The sequence below is a fragment of the Astyanax mexicanus genome, chromosome 21 (assembly GCF_023375975.1).
Source record: "Astyanax mexicanus isolate ESR-SI-001 chromosome 21, AstMex3_surface, whole genome shotgun sequence".
Classification (NCBI taxonomy): domain Eukaryota; kingdom Metazoa; phylum Chordata; class Actinopteri; order Characiformes; family Acestrorhamphidae; genus Astyanax; species Astyanax mexicanus.
Genome location: NC_064428.1, coordinates 7,062,004 through 7,084,215, shown reverse-complemented (window position 1 = coordinate 7,084,215; position 22,212 = coordinate 7,062,004). Strand labels below are relative to the sequence as shown.

Sequence of the window (22,212 nt, the reverse complement as noted above, 5' to 3'; positions counted from 1 at the left end):
GTTATTATGTTAGCATGTTAGCTAGTTCACCACTAATGTTCTCTCCCCAGTAATGTAGCTAGATAATGCTGCCATCGTTAGTATGTTAGCTAGTTTGACGCTAACGTTAGCTAGCTCGCCCCTACCTTTAGTAAGCTCTCCGCTAACCTTACTTCTCTCCCCAGCAATGTAGCTAGATAACGCTGCTTACGTTAGTATGTTAGCTAGCTCACCGCTACTGTGAGCTAGCTCTCTGTTAACGTTAGTTCTCTTTCCAGTAACATTAGCTAACCGCTAAAGTTAGCACGTGCCTTCCCACGGCATAAAGCTCACCATCTTAAAAATTAATACCTACAGCAAATTTACAGTACATTTAAGTCAATTTAAGACCTTAATTACCTGGATTTTAATTTAAGACCTTTTAAGACTTTTTAAGGACCTGCAGGGACCCTGTCTAGTATTTTGGTGTTTTTAATCATTCATAGAGATGGGAGTCTGGTGTTGTATGTTGCAAAAATGGCCACAGAATGAACAGACCTGCCTGTAAGGAAGTTAGTTTGTACTTTAACATAATAAAAGTGAAGAATAGAAAAAAAAAAGATTAGTTTATATTAGAAAAATGGAATGTTCAGAAATAACACAAAACCACAGTAATACTTGTAACATTTAACACTTCCTCTTAAACTAGACAAATGAGCATTCTACATCATTCTAACAGCTAAATAATAGAATGAAATGAAATGAGATGAGATGAAAAGAAATGGAATGAAATGAAAGGTCACTTGTGCTCTCAGTAAGTGATGTAAACAAGCTCAGTTCAGAATTCAGGCAGAGGAATTATTTATTTATACTGGATCTAATCTAAACCAGGTTTCATCACGCTAGCCGCAGCCCGAACTCTACGCAGACTGGCTCCACAGGAGGTGTCCGTCCTCCCCCAGTCTGACCGCTCCACTGGATACCAGTTCTAACGCACTGGGAAACGCCCGATGCTCCGCCTCCCGGATGCGCTCCGATAGGCTTTCCTCCGTGTCATTGGTCAGCACAGGGACTGCCTCCTGAGCTATGATAGCTCCAGCATCCACCTCCTCCTGTTGAGTCAAGAATGTTTTAATACAGTTAAATATACAAAGACAAAATGCACCTTATTTAATATGTAAAATATATCAAAATATTTAATAAATAATTTTATATAAAAAAGCACTATATATATATATATATATATACACACATTAACAGCAATATGAGTGTTTTTACCTGAAAAAAAAAAAAGCGCCACATGATTTAAACAATGCAAATAAACATACATACAATAAAATGTAACAAGGAATTCTCATTTTTAACTAAGTATGTTATTTCAATGTTATTGCCGAGATGAAGAACAAAGTGTAGTTTCTCCAGATTTCTCCTGGATGCTCCTCAGCCAGCATGTGTATATTATGTTCAGTTCCGTCAGAAGCTCACCTGATTTACCACATTTACCAATTTACCAAACCAGGTGTTGATTAATATGATGAGAACTAGAAATATGAACTCTATTAAACTCAGATTAAGAGGAGGAGAGATTAGGAGATGTTTTAAGGAAAACGGGGCTGTAAAAGCTGGCCTCGCTTTGCCAAACATTCACACAAAGCAATCCAGACTGTTCTCATACAGAGTTCCCCAATGGTGGAACAAACTACCTTCCACTACCAGATCAGGAGAATCTCTCACTATCTTTAATAAACTCCTGAAGACAGAGCTCTTCAAAGAGCACTTTCTCTCCTAACACCTCTAACTAACTACCTTCTACTACCAGATCAGGAGAATCTCTCACTATCTTTAATAAACTCCTGAAGACAGAGCTCTTCAAAGAGCTCTTACTCTCCTAACACCTCTAACTAACTACCTTCTACTACCAGATCAGGAGAATCTCTCACTATCTTTAATAAACTCCTGAAGACAGAGCTCTTCAAAGAGCACTTACTCTCCTAACACCTCTAACTAACTACCTTCTACTACCAGATCAGGAGAATCTCACTATCTTTAAGAAACTCCTGAAGACAGAGCTCTTCAAAGAGCTCTTACTCTCCTAACACCTCTAACTAACTACCTTCTACTACCAGATCAGGAGAATCTCACTATCTTTAAGAAACTCCTGAAGACAGAGCTCTTCAAAGAGCTCTTACTCTCCTAACACCTCTAACTAACTACCTTCTACTACCAGATCAGGAGAATCTCACTATCTTTAAGAAACTCCTGAAGACAGAACTCTTCAAAGAGCACTTACTCTCCTAACACCTCTAACAAACTAACTACTTCTAACCTCATTTCCTTCTTCCCCTCCTTCACTCCTCTATCCTATTATTCCCCTTTGTCCTCCTTTTATCCCTATCCAAAGATGTTTTTCCTTTAAACTTATTTTACATTGTACTTGACTATTGTAAGTCGCTTTGGACAAAAGCGTCTGCCAAATGTAATGTAATGTAATGTAATGTAACTGCTCTTTGTAAAATTGCTGTGTTTGTATTTATTGTAATGCTAAGTTAGTGTTTTACTGATCTAATAAACACTTACTGCCCAGATGAGAAGCTTTATCTTTACTGAAATTCCAACAGGTGCCTAAAACATTTGCACAATACTGTGAATATGTAAAAATAAATGTTAAAAAAAAAAATAGCAATACCAGTGAAAAAAATAAAATGGTTATTCATTAAATACTAATATAGAATTTATTAAATATAAAAAAACTGCATGTGCATCACTGTATGTGCCAGAAAGATTTCAGCTGTATCAAATACGATATAATAAAAGTAATATATTTTAAATGTAATTTAATCTTTTTTTTTTTTATACCTCATCAGAAGGTCAAATAAATCCTCCACTTTAAATAATTAAACATTTCTGGCTACTTTTGACGGTTTAGGCTTTTAGAAAGTTAAGAATTAAAAAGGAAAAAAGAAAAAAAAATAGCACTATAAGGGGCTAACCTAGTTTACAGGTAATAGAACCATATATAACCACCTTGTTAGCATTGTGAAATTAAAGAGACCACCAGTTTCTGGATCAGTTTCTCTGATTTAGCTATTTATAGGTAAAAAAAGATGCAGAGCTTTCAGACCTCAAATAATGCAAAGAAAACAAGTTCATATTCATAAAGCTTTAAGAGTTCAGAAATCAATATTTGGTGGAATAACCCTGGTTGGTTTTTAATCACAGTTTTTTTCATGCATCTTGGCATCATGTTCTCCTCCACCAGTCTTACACACTGCTTTTGGATAACTTTATGCTGCTTTACTCCTGGTGCAAAAATTCAAGCAGTTCAGTTTGGTGGTTTGATGGTTTGTGATCATCCATCTTCCTCTTGATTATATTCCAGAGGTTTTCAATTTGGTAAAATGAAAAAACTCATTTTTAAGTGCTCTCTTATTTTTTTCTAGAGCTGTATGTAACTAATATTGTAGCTAGTCATTTAATGAACAGGTGAACACATGTTAGTGGAGGCTAAAACATCTTTTAAAAATAAGGAAAAAGCAATTGCATTATTATGCTGTTATACTATCCGTATACATGTGGCATTAAATGGTATTAAAAGAACAATATTGTTGCAACCCAGAAAAACTGATTTTCTGATTTTATCCGCTATGTTTAATACAGTAAAGGACTTACAGCGACGAAGTGCACGGTGCAGCCGGAGACTCGAGCTCCTGCCTGCAGGGCCTGCTTCTGTGCGTTCACTCCTTTAAAAGACGGCAGCAGAGACGGGTGGATGTTCAGCAGCTTCCCTGTTCCACACAGAGAAACACAGATATAAAAACTACTGGTCCAGATCTGTTTCTTCATTCAGAGAGGAGGAGGGATCATGTGCATCACTACAGTCAGCAGAGAGATGTTATTCTACACATATCCACCAGAGGACGCTGTTTTTCCAATAGTGCGCCTTTTTAATATGTTTTTGGTGGAATTATATAACTTTATACAACAAAAAGTACCAAAAGTTTCCCTTCTCATCCCTTCTCAGTGTGTTTCTTTATTTCTTAATCGACAATGTAGGAAATACATTACATTAATATTAAAGACAGGGACACATATGGAATTATGTAGTAAACAGTATAAAAGTGTTCATCCTCCACATTAATCCCCTGATCTAAACCTGATGGACTGAGATGGTGATTTGAGGTGATTTAATTGGGATGAGCTGGAGCTTCACAGCAAAGTGAAGAAAAAGCAGCAACTATTGTTCAGCACCTCCAGGAACTCCTTCTTTCAAGACGCTGAGAAAACTATTCCAGGTGACTCTCCCTCATGAAGACACTGAGATTAAAATACCAAGAGTGTGCAGATCTGTACTTAAAGATAAATGTGATACTTATTTAGAAGAATCTAAAGTATAAAACATACTCTGATTTGTTAAACATTTTTTCTTTACAGAACAAGAGTTCAGCATGAATTTCTGTATAGCTGTAATATAGTTTTCCATATCAAATTTACAATGTAAAAAAAAATCATAAAAAAGAAAGAAAACCTATTTAATGACAGAAATCTTGAGACAGAAGTTTGGACACACCCTAAATTCAGTGTTTAAATACTAACATCATATAATATAGTCTTCAATATTAAATTTACTATGTATGAAAATCACAAAAATGAAGAAAACACAACTTTTGACTGGTACTGTACAGTTTTATTTATATATTTATATATATATATATATATATATATATATATATATATATATATATATATATATATATATATATATTTCTCATTGTACTTGTGGATTGTGTTCTGATTTAACAGAAAAGAGTTAATACTCAAATGCTAGGAAAAAAAAAAATCATGCTTTTTTTTTCCCACATATTTAACAATATGTAATAAAAACTAGTTTACGCTTCACTTTATAACAGACGTTAAATAAATCACGATTACTAAGTTACACAATGGGCAGGTTTTAAATATATAAATATAACATGGTTTTCGGGAGTGGGCGTGTCATTTCTTATTGTAGGCTATAATATAGCCAAAAAAAATATATATATATGTTTTTTTTTTTTTTGTGGTAGATTTTTATAGCTATGTTACTTTATTCATTTATTTTTTTATTTATTTAATATCACTTATTATTTATAGAAAATGTGGTCTTGGTAAGTTACTTTTTATGAAATAAACTAAAGTTTATAGATTTTCTTTATATCTATGTTTCTGCTGAATATCTGAAACTCTTATATTGATACTTAATAAAACTATTATTTATTTTGTTGCAGTAGTATAGTCTTCAAATTCATTTTAAGAAAAGTGATTATTTGTCATATCGGCAGGAATATCGTTATAAAAAAATACATTGAAATATTGTGATTATTATTTTAGGACCATATCGCTACACTAAATATAGTTTTCTTATTTTTTATTTATTTTCACACTTATTTTACACAATTTTTGACCCTGCAGCTGGGATTAATTTGTATGGTATTTGAAGTAGGGGCTCATTAACATTACAGCAGATCTGTTTTCACTATTCCAGATCTCTCTCTCTCTGTTTGTATTTTGTATAAAACAGTAGATAAATAAACTGATTTATCCTAAACTCCTAAACTCCCAAACTCCAGGTTTAGCTCCATACCGTTCCATTTTCTGACGAAGTTTCCGGTGAGGATTCTCATGAAGCCGGCGAGACACACCACCTCCACCCCGAACTCCTCCAGCACTCGGTCTATAGTGCTGTCAAACTCAGCACGACTCCCATACAGCTTATGATCCACCACCTGAAGATCACAGCAACAAATACATCAACCCAAACTGAACGGTTTCTACACAACCGGCCTGCCTCTCCAATCATCTGCTGCAGGTTATATTCAGAAACTAATCTTAAACTATGATCGGGAGATCGCTGATTCGAATCCCGGTCATGCAGCTTGCCATCAGCTGCCAGAGTCCTGAGAGAGCACAATTGGTAGAATTGGTCTTGCTCTCTCTGGGTGGGTACAGTCAATGGCGCTCCTTCCCCCCCCCCCATCACTCCTAGGGTGATGTCGCTCAGCACAAGGCTGCGTCTGTGAGCTGATGTATCAGAACCGAGTCGCTGCGCTTTCCTCCGAGCGTTAGCGCTGTGATGCTACTCGGCAATGATGCATCAGCAGCAGTTCAAAAAGAGGCGGAGTCTGACTTCACATGTATCAAAGTAGGGCATGTGCTACTAGCATCACTAGTTATGGAGGAAATACAGTATGTTTGGAACTGTGGAGGAACTTGTACCCGTGTCTGAATTCCAGCCATGGAGGCTCTCTTCAGACCCAGAACCCCCGGCCGGTTTGAGATCACCACCACAATCTCAGCGGAGCTGGATGGCTTCTTGGTCTGCTCGATCAGGGCCTGCAGGTTGGTGCCTAAAACACACACATATTACCATTTTATCATGATTAATAACTTTTTTTAGATTTTAGACAAATAGATACACTTCTTCTTAAATTATGGTTCAACATATATAGGATCCCCGATAAAGAAAACTGTTTTAAACACATTTATATTAAATCATATGAATATTTCAGCTTCTTTCAAACAGTATCAAGCAGTCATGCTTCACATACTAACGTGAACTGAACTCAATAATAATGGAGAAGTAGCCAAGTTACATCTGATTAATAATTTGGCAGTGAGGAGTACTCCAAAATATACGCCAGAAACCGATAGTTAGTCTCTATAGTGACTCAGTTTAGCTAAAAATGTGTTTATATATTGAGCGATTTGTTACGTTCAAAACGATTAATGGTGAACATTACTTATGACCATTCCTAGCAACTACCCAGCTATTTAGCTTATTATATTAATCTGTTTGTTGTGTAACATACAGTCAACATTATGCTAGATATGGGTTTTAGTAGAGAGTTTTAGTAGAATTTCTCCTCCTCCTCCTCTTCCTCCACTCTTGCTCCTCCTCTCAATTCTGCGACTCTCCTACCAGCCTAAACTGGCTTCGCTTGACAGCAGATCTAGATCACGCTGAAAAAAGCCTTTCCCACTCCTCAATGCAGAATTCTCTCATCTGAGTGACGTTTGAGGGGTTTCTTGCTGATCAGCCTGTTTCCAAAACATCAAACCATCGAGTTCTACATCAAACCATCGAGTTCTAGGCTTCAACTTTCTCTCTTTTGAGCAAATGTTTGGTGGAGTTACTCAAATGTTTTGGGTCGTTGTCATGCTGCATGATCCATCTCTGCTTCAGCTTCAGTTTTTGTGAGATATAAATCCTCTTTAGATCTAGTCACGGGGATCCACACTATTTCACAATCAAGAACAAACTTTTTTATTTACAAATATATATATATATTTTTTGTACAGTACATTTAGTTTTATGTTTAGTTATATAAACTCCATCTCTGTTTCTGATACAGTTAAAAAAGCTGTTCAAATGCTTAAATGTCTATATGATTTAATGTGTTTAAAAAGACAGGTTTCATGGTATTACCTACATTTTTCACATGAAAATAGGTTTAAAAACCAAAAACATCTAAAGCCTTACACCGAGTTTGACTGTAGGGACCATTCTCTGTTCTTTAAAAGGCCTGAAACCATTTTGTGTAAATAGTACAGCGATGCATTTGATCTTATTTGACCACAAAGCACTATTCTCGAAGGATGTTCTAAAGAATCACAGCTGAGAATTCATCACTCACCCGTCCCAGAGATCAGCACAGCCACCTTGGTCCTCTTGCGGGAGCTGGAATCTGTGTGGGAAGCTCCGTTCTGAAGAACACTGGTATCAGGAGAGGGATTAGGACCAGCCTTCAGACTGTCTAACAGGTTTCTGACCACCACAGCTTCTCCACCTGATCATTTATGAAATAAAAAAATATATACATTTGATTACTTATTTTAGAATATTTATAAGGAATTAGCTTTTTTTTATTTATCTTTAGATTTATACATACAAAGCATTATAGAGAAATATACAACACAGACCAAACTTATAAAATGCTGTAAATTAGGACTACACATGGTTAATTGTGACTGCGCATAGTCACAATATTCTTCCTTTAACTTTTTGAAGTGACTGCAACCGTTTCTGCTTGTGAGTTCTGGATAGGGGTGGCCGAATAGTAGGTTTATGCACCACAGCGAGCCTTTGAAGGATCTACACCTTGAGGTTTGCAGGACTCCAGAGGCACCAGCAGCTTTAAAGCTTTTTTTTTTTTTTTTTTGCTAATCTATTAAAACCCCTTAACACCTGAATTAATGTAGCTGTATATGAAAAAATGTTTCATGTGTGTTTTACCTTTAAGTAGATAGTAAATATTGTTGAGATTATTAATTTCACTTTTGCACAAAAATAAATAGAAATTTTGGTATGTTGCAAATTTGCAACAACAGGCAATATGGTCCATACTAAGATAACAATAACAGAGTAATATAACAGTGAAAAATCAATGTTTTATTTATGCACCCAACAGCAGGCATTCAATAATAAATAACACCAATTACTGTCACCAACACAATATACACAAATATTACAGGAAACATTTCATTAATTTGAATTCTAGATTCATTTGAATTGTAAATTGTCAAAGGTTCCTAGGTCCGTGGCGAATATGCACTAACAGGCATTGGGGGAATGCAGGCGCTATCTTGGCAGGTTGATTGAATCAAACGGTTAGTCGCATATTTGCAACAACAGGCGTTAAGGGGTGAATCTGATGAACTTGCCTGTCAGAAACCTTCCTCATTTTGCATCTGTGCTCTAAATCAGCCACAAATCTCTTCACAGCACGATGATCACGCTTCAGTTTTCGTGCCTTGCCCAAGGCAAAGAGATCTTTTTCTTTCCCATATTGCTTGAAACCTGTGGCCTGCTTAATAATGTGTTTTTTTTTTTTTCTAACTTATCATCGGAAGGTTTGTTTAATAAAATTGGATTTATACTTAACAATTCATGACTTAGAAATTATACTGACTGTCATTTGCATTGACTATTTAGGAAATTCTGAGACAAATAATATTTGCATATTAATTTGGAACACGGTGTATGTTAAGACAAAGTGTGCTGATCAAAAATGTATATTTAATTCAGTGTACACATGATTTATTGAGCAGATAACTCAGCCATTCTGAATGTAGATGTAAATCTAAAATTGTACATCTAAAACACACCAGGCAGTTTGTGCATCAGCGAGCCAACGATCCACGCCTCCTCCTGGGCCTGCAGCTGTCTGAGGACCCTCTGAGCGTCCTGCTTTCCCACCACCAGCACCGCTCCCAGCCCACAGTTAAACGTCCGAGCCATCTCTTCCTCAGAGAGTCCTCCTTCCTTCTGCAGCCACGAGAAAACCGAGGGAATTCTCCAGCGAGTCGCATCTGAAAAACAAAACCTCAGTATCATCAAAGATAAATCTGGTACTAATAAAGCAGAGCAAACAAGGTGTGCGTTCTCCAAAAGCACAGTTATTAACTATGTTACCAACTAGCATAGTTTAAGTGTGTTTTCCATCACCACAGATGGAACTATTGAGGTAATCACATTGGTAACTGGCATGGTAGAAACCATTGTTAAGATACACAGGTTTTTACATTTACCACCCATGTGACCCATGCTATAAACCCATCTGTTTATATTTCACCATGCATTTTAAATACAATTGTTGTATACACAATATATAAAATGCAATGTATTTTTAAATGTATAAAAGTACATGTGCATATTTTTTTTTTTGTGTTGGATTCTGTTTCAATGAAACTTCAGAAAACAGTTTACTCTCTTCACAAATTGGCTATACAGGGCTAGAATAGTCATGTTAGCTTAGCTTAGCCTGTAAACTTAAAGTTAATTATGAAAGACTGCTGAGGTAAAATAAAGACTTAAGGTTTTCACTAGTATATAACTTAATTCATTGGAATTTAAAGCATTCAGCACCACTTATTATATGCTCTGTATCATTTACTATCATTTCATAAACTGTCTGTTTCCCAACTAAAGGATACAAGGTGTTCAGGTCTAGCATATTAACGTTAGCTAGTAAACTAATAGCCATAGCATCTGTTTATTTGCCGAAATACTCGCTACATTTATCTGGAGAAAAATGACTTACATTTGATTAAAGTAGCACTGCTGAGGTAAACTTATGAATAGAATAGAACTTCTGAGGTAAATGTATTACTATAAAGGCACTGCCGAGGTAAATGCATGACTAGAATACAACTTCAGAGGTAAATGTATTACTAGAAAAGCACTGCCGAGGTAAATGTATGACTAGAATAAAAATTCTGAGATGAATGTATGACTAGAAACTAGGATACTAGAATAGCACTATTAAGGTAAGTGTATGACTACAATAGAACCTTTGAGGTAAAAAAACTAGAAACTAGAAACTAGAAAAGCATTGCTGAGCTAAATGAATTACTAAAATACCACTACTGAGGTAAATGGATGACTACGATAGCAATACTGAGGTAAATTCATGACTAAAATTTCACTGCTAAGGTAAATGTATTACCAGAATAGCACTACTGAGGTAAATGTATGACCACATTAGAACTGCTGAGGTGTTTTCAATCCAGGCAGTGCATCCTTACCCAGGTCTACAGCCAGTTCTTTGGGTAGAACTCTGGGAATGTTCTCCAGGAGGCCGCCCCCTGTAATGTGGGCGTAGGCTTTAACGGTTCCACTGCGCAGGATGGGCTGGAGAAGGCGGCTGTAGATTTTGGTTGGTGTGAGCAGCGTCTCACCTGCAAAATAACAGAGCATTAATACTAATTAATAATTTACTGTCCCAAAAATATTGTAATCGGAACATTGACTCGACATCTAAAACCATATCTATCTACAGGGGTTGGACAATGAAACTGAAACACCTGGTTTTAGACCACAATAATGTATTGTGGTGACGGACAGTTCTGGTGGAAACAGGAGAGTTGAGGTGCACATTGAATTCTGCCGTGATTTGGGCAGCCGTGGTTTTATGTTTTCAGACAGCTTCCTCTTACAGCGTCCACAGTTAATCCTGTTGGATGTGGTTGGTCCTTCTTGGTGGTTATGCTGACATTACTCTGGATACCGTGGCTCTTGATGCATCACAAAGACTTGCTGTCTTGGTCACAGATGCTCCAGCAAGACGTGCACCAACAATTTGTCCTCTTTTGAACTCTGGTATGTCACCCATAATGTTGTGTGCATTGCAATATTTAGAGCAGAACTGTGCTCTTACCCTGCTACTTGAACCTTCACACTCTGCTCTTACTGGTGTAATAATGTGCAATTAATGAAGATTGACCACCAGGCTGCTCCAATTTAGCCATGAATCCTCCCACACTAAAATGACAGGTGTTTCAGTTTCATTGTCAAACCCCTGTATCTATATCTATATCTATATATTTGCCGTACCCATGGTTTGTCCTGGTGATCCGAAGGGGGCGGGTGAGCTGTACTGGAGCCCCGCCCGCTCCAGGACTTTCCTCACCAGGCTGAATCCGTTACTGTGCACCCCGGAGGAGGCTACACCAATCAGCAGGTCTCCCTCTTGAATATCCCCCAGCCTGGGCAGCAGAGACCCCCGCTCTACAGCTCCGACACAGAACCCGGCCAGGTCATACTCTCCAGCACCATACACTCCCGGCATCTCTGCAGTTTCTCCACCTGAACATATAAAAAAATACACTTACCATAATGATACAGTTCAACCCTTTAGACATGTTTAGTGTCTGAACTCTGTTCCTTTATGCCAAGCTCAGACTACACAACATTTTTGTCCCTCACAAGGTTCACTATGTCAGATTAAGCAGTTATCTTCGTTTTGCATCGTTCTCAGGGGACTGGCAACACTACACGTTAGTCACCGACCAATCATCGTCCGCGTCCTCGCGTGAGTTCGTAGGTCATCGCGGGGGAGAAGCATAGAATCTGAGAATCATGGCTTCAGAAGCGCTTTGCGTGATTGTGGCGATTTTTTGTGCTGAAGAAACTAAATAAAGAGGGAAAAGCGACTGTGGGCTCCTGGGTGACCCAAATGGACGTTACATGCTTTTTGCACTCCAGAGAGAACTTACGGTATGGTAAAGATGTAGCTACTTAGGTTTCAGTGAATGTAACCAGAATATCTCATGGATGAAGTAGATTATTAGAAGATTATTAGATGATTATTAGATTATTCTTCTGTTTCTCTGGTCCAGAGAACTGCAGGAGCACCGTCCTGCTTTCTTTTCTCATGTTTACATCTGTGCGCCACAGAACGCTCTGTCTACCAGTCAATCGTGGCCAGCATTCTCTTCTACGCTGTGGTGTGCTGGGGAGGCAACATGAAGAGGAGAGATGCATCACGGTTAGACAAGCTGGTCAGGAGGGCCGGGGCAGTGGTTGGAATGGAGCTGGACTCTCTGGTTACAATAGCTGAGAGAAGGACTTTGGATAAACTGCTTTCTATCATGAACAATGATAGTCACCCACTTCACACCACCATCATGAAGCAGAGGAGTGTGTTCAGTGGCAGACTGCTGTCACAGAGCTGCACAACAGACAGACTCAGAAAATCCTTCATTCCGAGAGCCATCAGACTCTTTAACTCCTCCCATCGGGGACGGGATGCTGCTGACGACTGAGTTTAATCCAGTCACACCACTTGGACATTATTCAACAACTTAATTATTTATATTAACACTTCCCCAACCTCGCTTACATTCAAGTACACTTTACTCATGATTGGGTATTCACATTTTCACATTCTCTTTTTAGAACTGTCTTCTCACAGATGCATATTTATATTATATTTCTATGTCACATCAGTTACTTTCGTAATCGGTGTCATTGCACATTGCACTTTACTCTGTTAATTATTTAATTATTTATGACCATTAGCAACATCTACTGCACTGCTCTGTTTACAGATAGATCCTTACCTTCTATAGTTAGTTTTTTTTATAGCCTTATATATTTTCTATTCTTCTGTGTTTTGATTTGTCTGAGTATGTTTCTTATTGTATTGTGTTGTTGCTGCTGGATGCCTAAATTTCCTTCGGGATAAATAAAGTATCTATCTGTCTGTCTGTCTGTCTGTCTGTCTGTCTGTCTTCCTATTGGTCAGTCAGGGAGCAGCATGTGTCAAACTAGGCGATAAAATACAAAAAATTCTAACATGCTAGTCTTTCCATCGGACACTCCTAGGGCATCGATCACGTCAAATTACTGATCTTTGACTGTGTCACACTACACAGAGCTTTGTGGCTCGCGACAATAAAATTGTCGGGCATTAGTTTTACATTGGAGATTCAAAGCTAATGTCGCTAACAACAATGGATAGTTTTTATTCTGATTGGTTGCACATGATAACAATGATATCACAATACTGTAAACACACTGCCTGGAAAAAAAGACCTCACCTGGATTTAAGTAAGTAAACTATGTTGGGTTGGTTGATGCTGCAGTTGGTCTGCAGGTTTAGGTTCAGCAACAGTATGTGCTGAAAGAATGAGGTCAGCTGACTACCTGAATATACTGAATATAGACCAGGTTATTCCATCAATGGATCAACCTTTTCTTCATATTCCAAGATGACAATGTCAGGATTCATGGGGCTGGAATTGTGAAAGAGTTCAGGGTTCAGGGAGCATGAGATCATCATTTATCATTTTCACACATGGATTGAGAGAGAGTTCACCACAGAGTCCAGATCTTAACCTCATTGAGGTTAATCTTTGGGATGTGCTGGATGGAGAAGAGCTGCTTTGTGCAGTGGTCAGACTCTACCATCATCAATGCTGCTGCAAGATCTTGATAAAAAATGAATCCAGCAACACTGGATTGAAATAAATCTTATAGGAATGCAGAAGCTTTATGAAAAAAACAATGTCACAGTGAATGCGTGCTGCAATCAAAGCAATTAAAAAGGGGGCAACCAAATATTAGAATGTGTGATGACATGATATGATACAGTCATATGAAAAAGTTTGGGCACCCCTATTAATCTTAATCATTTTTAGTTGTAAACATTTGGGTGTTTGAAACAGCCATTTCAGTTTGATATATCTAATAACTGATGGACGCAGTAATATTTCAGGATTGAAATGAGGTTTATTGTACTAACAGAAAATGTGTAATATGCATTAAACCAAAATTTGACCGGTGCAAAAGTATGGGCACCCTTATCATTTTATTGATTTGAATACTCCTAACTACTTTTTACTGACTTACTGAAGCACAAAATTGGTTTGGTAACCTCATTGAGCTTTGAACTTCATAGCCAGGTGCCTCATTTCAATCCTGAAATATTACTGTGTCCATCAGTTATTAGATATATCAAACTGAAATGGCTGTTGCAAACACCCAAATATTAACAACTAAAAATTATTAAGATTAATAGGGGTGCCCAAACTTTTTCATTTGACTGAATCCCTCTCATTATTAAAATAAAAGAATCAGGATGTTAATTTATAAATAGAGTAGGTCTACAGAGGTAAATTTGCTAATATTACTAATATGACACTGCTGTGGTATCTATTTAGCAAGTGTGATTAGAGTAGCACGGCTGAAGTAAATTTATGAATAGAGTAGCACTATGAAAAGTAAATAGAGTATATTGAGCTTTGTTGTTATTCTGGTCTTCTTGGATATTAAAAAAAAGTAGTTTTATGCAATACAACATTTTCTACACATTTTATTGGAGTGTGTGGTTTGGGATGTAGCCTTGTATTAATGTATAAATAAATGTATTATTACTTTTTCCTAAAATGTACATTTCCTTAGGATTTCATTACAAGTCAAATGGGAAAATAATAAGTATATATTCTTGATAATTCTAATATTATTGTTAAAATGTTTAGTAAAAAACCTCCTTGAAAATGTAGCTAAAAATTAGCTGATGAGACTCACCTAACAAAGCACATCCTGCCATCTGACACCCCTCCACAATACCACCAATCACAGATGAGGCCACGCCCACATCCAAGTGCCCACAGGAGAAATAGTCCAGAAAGAAGAGAGGCTCCGCCCCCTGGGCCAGAACATCATTCACACACATGGCCACCAGGTCCTGTCCGAGAGTGTTGTGGACGTTGCAATCTTGTGCAATCTAAACAAAATTCAGAACAAGAATAAACGAATGAATCTGTTTAACTGAAGAACTTAAAGATAAAATAAAGCTGAGTTTATGATTCTTTTTGATAAAGGTCAACATCAATTCATACCTTCAGTTTAGTACCAACTCCATCAGTTCCAGAAACGAGAATCGGATCAACAAATCCAGCAGCTTTCAGGTCAAACAGCCCAGCGAAGCCTCCGAGATCAGCACTGCAGCCTGAGGAAGAGTAATCATTATTTCAGAATAAAATACTAAATAAAAACTATATAAAATGGTATAAACTGTGGTGTATAGAGGTCATGTGTGTGATTATCTATGTTATACTTAATATAACACTAATATAATAACACTGCTGTAGTAGCTAGCTAGCAAAAGCTACTAAGTGTGATTAGAGTAGCATGGCTGAAGTAAATTCAATAATAGAGTAGCACTACGAAAAGTAAATAGAGTATATTGAGATTTCTTGGTATTTTGGGATATTTTGCGTATTCTGGTCTTTTGGGATATTAAAAAAAGTAGTTTTATGCAATACTGCATTTTCTACACATTTTATTGGAGTGTGTTCCACAGCATAACAATTCCAACCTCTTAAGTAGGAATTTACAAAGAGGACCTAAAGGCAGCAATAAAAGTGTTAAACAACCCAAAATACTCTGTGAACTGTTTAGCTGCTCTTATCTGGGGAGCTGTTTACTTGTAGTTTCTGAGGCTGGAAACTCTGATGAACTTATCCTGTACAACAGAGGAAACTCTTGCTCTTCCTTTCCTGGAGCGGTCCTGATGAGTGCCAGTTTCATCATCATAAGGTTTTGATGGTCTTGTTTTGTGACTGCACTTGAGGATACTTGCAAGTAATTAACTCTTGATGAGTTCAGCACAGCTGTTAACTGAAAGCCTGAATTCCAGATGACTCTACCTCATAAAGCTGACTGAGAAAATCTAAAATCTAAAATCATATTCTGGCTTGTTTAACACTTTGTTTACTAAATAATTCAATGTATTTTTATTCATAGTTTGGATGACTTCAGTATTATTAACTATTCCCTCTTTCTGTATATGAATTACATTATAATACATAAACTATTTGTATTAATGATGGAGAAAAAACATTTCCTTAATGTATTTGTTAGATATATTTTTAAAAAACTTTTAATAATAATAAAACAACTGTTTCTAAATTTGTGTTTCATTTGTTACATTAAAAGCAACGTTTATTTATTATTAATAAAGAACAGTGTGTTCCAAGAACATTAAAATGATCAAATCTGGCAAACTCGCAAATGAGAATTATTAGGGGTGGGCGATATGACGCAAAAATAATACATGATATTTCATGGTATTTTTGCAAAAATGATACTTGTTAATATGACAAAACACTGGATTGCAATATGATATGATACGGCACACCCCTAACTGAGATATTAAAAAAATACAATAATTTTTATTAAATTTGTAACAGTAGTCAATGATCCAGAATATCATGATACTAATAATAATGCACTCCAAATATCTCCATATATCCAGGATTAAAGTAAAATAAATTATTATAAATGAACTGGACATATATAATCTGTCTCAAGTAGATATTTAATTGGAAATGAGAGAAAACAGTAAAAAGTAGTACCCTTATGTGATAATTAGGGGTGGATGATATGGTATGATATTTCAGGGTATAATATCGTTTACATTATTCAAAAATATTAGTGATATTATTGAAACAAAACGACATGGCATACCTCTAACCAAGATACTATAATAATGAGAAATTTGCTGTTTTTCTTATTATAATATTAGATGAAGGTACCTGAGCGAGACGTGGCTTTAGCCAGAGGTTTGATTATATCCACCAGCTTGTTCCCTGCAGCTATATCCACTCCACTGTCCTTATACGTCAGCCCTCTGTAAAATCCACACAAGAGGACAAGTGAGTGCATTGTTTAGTTTTTTTTTTGTTTTTTTTAAACAATGATCTGAATTATGATTAATTTATTTATACACTGAAATTTTATCAATTCATATATTTTAATATAATTCTAAATTAAATGACAAAGAAAGGGGTGTTGCAAAAGATTGTTTAGTTATTTATTAGAAAATAAACAAAACAAAAAGAAATACATATACAATGAACACAATAATACACATATGTATACTAGTGCATCTAAAAAAAAAATAATAATATCATTGAAAAGCTACTTTATTGCAGTAATTCAGTTTAAAATGTGAAACTCATATATTATATAGATGTATTAAACACAGAGTGATCTATTTTAAGTGTTTATTTCTTTTATTGTTGATGATTATGGCTTACAGACAATGAAAACCCAAAAATCAGTGTCTCAGAAAATTAGAATATTATATAAGATCAATTGATACTTTTGGAAATGTGGGCAGTGTGCCAAGTCCTGCTGAAAAATGAAATCTGCATCTCCATAAAAGTTGGTATCAGCAGAGGGAAGCTCTAAGATATGAAGTGCTGTAAGATTTTGTGGGAAAACAAAACTGCACTGACTTTAGACTTGATAATAAAACACAGTGGATCAACACCAGCAGATGACAGACATGTCTCTCCAAACCATCACTGATCATCAGTAAATTTTACATTTCATTTGTAAATCAAGGGAGCAGAGTCTGGAGGAAGAGTGGAGAGACACACAGTCCAAACTGCTCGAGGTCTAGTGTGAAGTTTCCACCAATCAGTGATGGTTTGGAGAGACATGTCATCTGCTGGTGTTGATCCACTGTGTTTTATTATCAAGTCTAAAGTCAGTGCAGTTTTGTTTTCCACAAAATCTTACAGCACTTCATGCTTCCCTCTGCTGACAACTTTTATAAAGATGTGGATTTCATTTTCCAGCAGGACTTGGCACACTGCCCACACTGCCAAAAATACCAATTGGTCTTATATAATGCTCTAATTTTCATTGGCTGTAAGCCACAATAAGATATAAACTCTATAAATAGATCACTCTGTGTGTTTAATACATCTTTATAATATATGAGTTTAACTGAAATAAAGTAACTTTTAAATGATATTCAATTTTTTGAGCTGCATTAGTATACTGTAACTCTTATCTCCAGCAGTGATGGATCCTCAGCTCCTCACACACACCTGGTGCGGGTGAGGTAGGCGATGGCTCGGTGGCCGATGTCTCGGCGGTACACGGCGTTGGGGAAGCCCACCGCTGCCACGCCCCGATTGGCGCTGTGTAAAGCGCTCTCTAAAGTGGGCCGGACTGCGGTCACAGTTAGGACACGCCCACCACTGGTCACAACTCCGCCTCCTTCTTTCAGGGCAGTGCCGGCGTGGAACACCTGGAGTCCCATCTCTGTGAGCTGAGACAGACCTGCAGAAATCAGAGAAACCAAACAGCATTATTTTATTATTTCAATTGATTTTATTATTTGGCACTTTATTCTCACATACAGCTCTGGAAAAAGTTCGAGAGCACTTAATGATGATGTTTTTTCCTGATTTTACCAAATTGAAAACCTCTGGAATATAATCAAGAGGAAGATGGATGATCACAAGCCATCAAACCAAGCTGAACTGTTGAATTTTTGCACCAGGAGTAAAGCAGCATAAAGTTATCTAAAAGCAGTGTGTAAGACTGGTGGAGGAGAACATGATGCCAAGATGCATGAAAAAAAACTGTGATTAAAAACCAACCAGGGTTATTCCACCAAATATTGATTACTGAACTCTTAAAACTTTATAAATTTGAACTTGTTTTCTTTGCATTATTTGATGTCTGAAAGCTCTGCATCTTTTTTTTGTTATTTCAGCCATTTCTCATTTTCTGCAAATAAAAATGCTCTAAATTATTTCTCCAAATTTTATTTGGAATTCGGGATAAATGTTGTTATACAGAATAAAACAACAATGTTCATTTGACTCAAACATAAACCTATAAATAGCAAAATCAGAGAAACTGATTCAGAACTGAAGTGGCCTCTTATTTTTTCACAGAGCTGTATATTGCTTTTACCTGATAACGCAGCCACTAGCATTCAATATTTTAAAGCTCAGCTTCCGTCGTTTTTTCTTTCATTTTAAAATGTCTAGTTGTGGTCTCTAGTATGAATGAATGACATGTGAGCCGTTTTTGTAAAAAAAAAAAAAGTGCTCAGGTGTCTCTGTATAGCTCTTTTTTAATGGACTGTTTTAGGGGTGTGTCCAAAATGACCGGATTCCAGCTTTGCTCATGAATATTCATACATGTAAAACAGCATGCAAATATCTCTCCTCTGATTGGCTAGGAGCACTGCGACGCCCCTCCGCCGCTCTGCCGCTCACTGCCTCCCACCTCCTAACTGATGAGCGGTGATGTTGCGTCGCTTCAGCTCCGCCTCTGGGAGTTTCTCGAGCCAAGGTGGGCTGGTCTGTGAGTTTCTGCCTACGTAGGCAGAAAGATAATTCAAAATTCACCCGTTTTTCGGAGGGGGGGAGGGGGGATTTCTTTGCTTAGCTCCTGCAGACAATGAGGGCTGCAAAACAGTTTAATGTGCAGGTGTACACATTCAACTCGGAGAGACCTACTGTATTCCACAAAAAACAAGAAAAATCGGATTTTCGCGGAAGGTGAGCTTTAACATTTTAGTAACCTTTTAATCTCCATTTTAGATTTTCCACTTTCCTGCTGTCTTTGCTAACACAGTAAGCTATTTCACAACTAAAGTCTGGATACAAATACTATTAAACATACACAAGAAATAAACAAAATAAAGGACATTCAAGGTTTTTATTTTGACTGCTGTGAGTTATTATGAAGTAGGGGTGGGCAATATTATATCGTATACAATATATCGTGACACAGAAATATCATGTTATTAAAAATCCATATTGTGATAATAGGGCTGTTCTGTCTTAAAAGTAGTCTATTATTTACTGTGAAGCTTTAGGTTTATTTATTGTATAATATAAGTTTTAGTTTGCAGTTTATATGCATGCACTAAATATTCTGCAATATTTTTTGCTGCATTATATTATTTTATGCCATATTATTTTTTTTGCCACATTATGATTATTCTGTTATACTATTATACTATATTCCTGAAATTAATGGATTATTTTAGTTGTCCTATATCGCCAAGTATATCGTTATCGCAAAAATACCCTGAAATATCGTGATATTATTTTAGAGCCATATCGCCCACCCCTAATATGAAGTACTTTTTTTAATTATTCCTGTCAATCTAATGATCATAAATGACTCATCACAGGTGGTGTATTTGCAGCTGTAATCTGCCCCACCTTCGCCCAGCCTCTGCCCAATGCGCAGTTTTTTTTTTCTTTTTCTTTTTCTGAAGCGATTCGCTTGTGGTGAGAACGTGATCTGGTCTCTATCTGACCAGCTTTCAAATATACTTCTTTTTATTTTAGATAAATTGCTGATTAGGCACAGTTTAACCTGATCCATTATAACCAGATAATATACTGCTAGGAACAAACACTGTCTCTGCTGCTCCATGCTGTTTACATGTGCAGATTGTGCAGCGTTCACTGCTCGCAGCCAGGCGAGTCCGGTTACTACCTATCTTTGCTGCACGTCCCGCTGAAAAAAAAACACTGAGTTTAAAAGCGTGTTAAAAAGAGTGTAAAAGCAGCTTCACACTGCACAGATATATGCACTGGAACCAAGAACCTTCTCACTATATTTACTTTCTTGCTCCTGCACCAGACAGCTCTGACCAATCAGGGGAGAGAATGTGCTCGCGTGGTTTATTGGTGCACATTTTGGTGCGTTTAGGTTTTTATGCCTGTGTGAAACCAAACCAAACAGAGGGAGAAACGCTTCAAATAAACAAACTCATCTACTGATCCAGATCATAGAAACTATAACACAACTACAGGTGTAAAAACGCACTTTTTTAATACTCAGCAAATTAAGATCTAATTCAGAAATCTTTACAACCAAGCTGAGATGTTTATAATGAAGTGCATTCTTTTAATTCAGCGCCCCATGTTGGCTTTATCTCCCCTCAAAAATACGAATATACTAGCATTTTAATTACCATCACTTTTTTTTTGCATTTTACATTTCTTACATTTATCCTTTTTTTTTTTTTTTTTAGAATTATATATCCACTACAGAAATTTGCATCTTAAGAAGCACTATGCCACTATGAGCAGGAGGTTGGCGGTTCGAACCCCAGCTCATGCAGCTTTGCCATCAAGCTGCCGGCGCTCAGAGGGAGCACAATTGGCCCTGCTCCCTCTGGGTGGGTAGATGGCGCTCTCTCCCCACATCACTCCTATGGTGATGTCTGCAGCACAGTGCGTCTGTGAGCTGATGTACCGGAGCCGAGCCGCTGTGCTTTCCTCCAAGCGCGCTGGCTGCTCGGTAATGCTGCAGCAGCAGCAGCTCGAAAAGAAGCGGTGGCTGACTTCACATGTATCAGAGGAAGCATGTGTTAGTCTTCACCCTCCTGGTGTGTTGAGGTATCATTAGTGATAGGGAGTTTTGAGTCCTAATGAGTGGGTTGGGTAATTGGCCGTGTAAATTGGGGAGAAAATGGGAAAAATTAGAAATAAAATTATAAAAAAAAAAAAAAAAAAGAATAAACATGGCAATAAACTTCCTTAAAAACAAAGCATGTTAAAAAAGCATTGACACCACCAATAACGACTAAAATTCATAATGCATGATAAACATGGCTATAGTTTTTTTATGCCTTTTTTAAATAATATTATAAATTATATTATAAATAAATTTTAATAATGTTTATAATGCCTTACAAATGCATTAAATGCATTTTAAAGGAGTTAATACAGTCTTATAGACATTAAATAAAAAAAAAAAAAAACTGATATATTATTTAGTTAACTTTACCTGTGATCTCCACACCCTTCTTATAGACTCCAGGATATCCCTCACTGGCCATCACCACAGTGACCGCAGCGCTGTCGTCCAACCACAGCGGAGGATCTGAGGCCAGTTTAGACTCCAGCGTGTTCTTCAGCACCTCGTACAGATCACTCTTCAGCAGCGGCAGCAGCACCTGAGAATTAATGATAACACATTCCATTAATGAAGCGTCTATTACAAACATACTCATACAAATGATAAATATGGTTATACTTATTAATAAAAAAGCATAACATATTATAGACATCTTTATTATGCTTTATTAATTGTAGATAAAACCATGCAGATAAAATAATTTTGTATTTAGTGATATTTAAGTTAGGGTATTTTATTTA

At 36.8% G+C, this 22,212-nt stretch overlaps 1 protein-coding gene across 1 annotated transcript in view; it reads right to left on the bottom strand.

The window, feature by feature from the left end:
* Window positions 1-583: 583 nt before the first annotated feature.
* Window positions 584-22,212, bottom strand: part of gart (phosphoribosylglycinamide formyltransferase) — a 38,884-nt gene continuing 17,255 nt past the window's right edge. The window contains exons 10-22 of the mRNA XM_022674977.2: window positions 21,842-22,010; window positions 18,121-18,355; window positions 16,816-16,910; window positions 15,118-15,227; window positions 14,804-15,002; window positions 11,327-11,578; window positions 10,519-10,671; window positions 9,100-9,303; window positions 7,629-7,781; window positions 6,211-6,341; window positions 5,579-5,720; window positions 3,628-3,743; window positions 584-1,070 (exon numbers count right to left, since the gene is read on the bottom strand). Of these exons, the coding sequence (XP_022530698.2) occupies window positions 879-1,070; window positions 3,628-3,743; window positions 5,579-5,720; window positions 6,211-6,341; window positions 7,629-7,781; window positions 9,100-9,303; window positions 10,519-10,671; window positions 11,327-11,578; window positions 14,804-15,002; window positions 15,118-15,227; window positions 16,816-16,910; window positions 18,121-18,355; window positions 21,842-22,010 (2,151 nt within the window). The 3' untranslated portion in view covers window positions 584-878. The remainder of the gene's footprint in view (window positions 1,071-3,627; window positions 3,744-5,578; window positions 5,721-6,210; window positions 6,342-7,628; window positions 7,782-9,099; window positions 9,304-10,518; window positions 10,672-11,326; window positions 11,579-14,803; window positions 15,003-15,117; window positions 15,228-16,815; window positions 16,911-18,120; window positions 18,356-21,841; window positions 22,011-22,212) is intronic.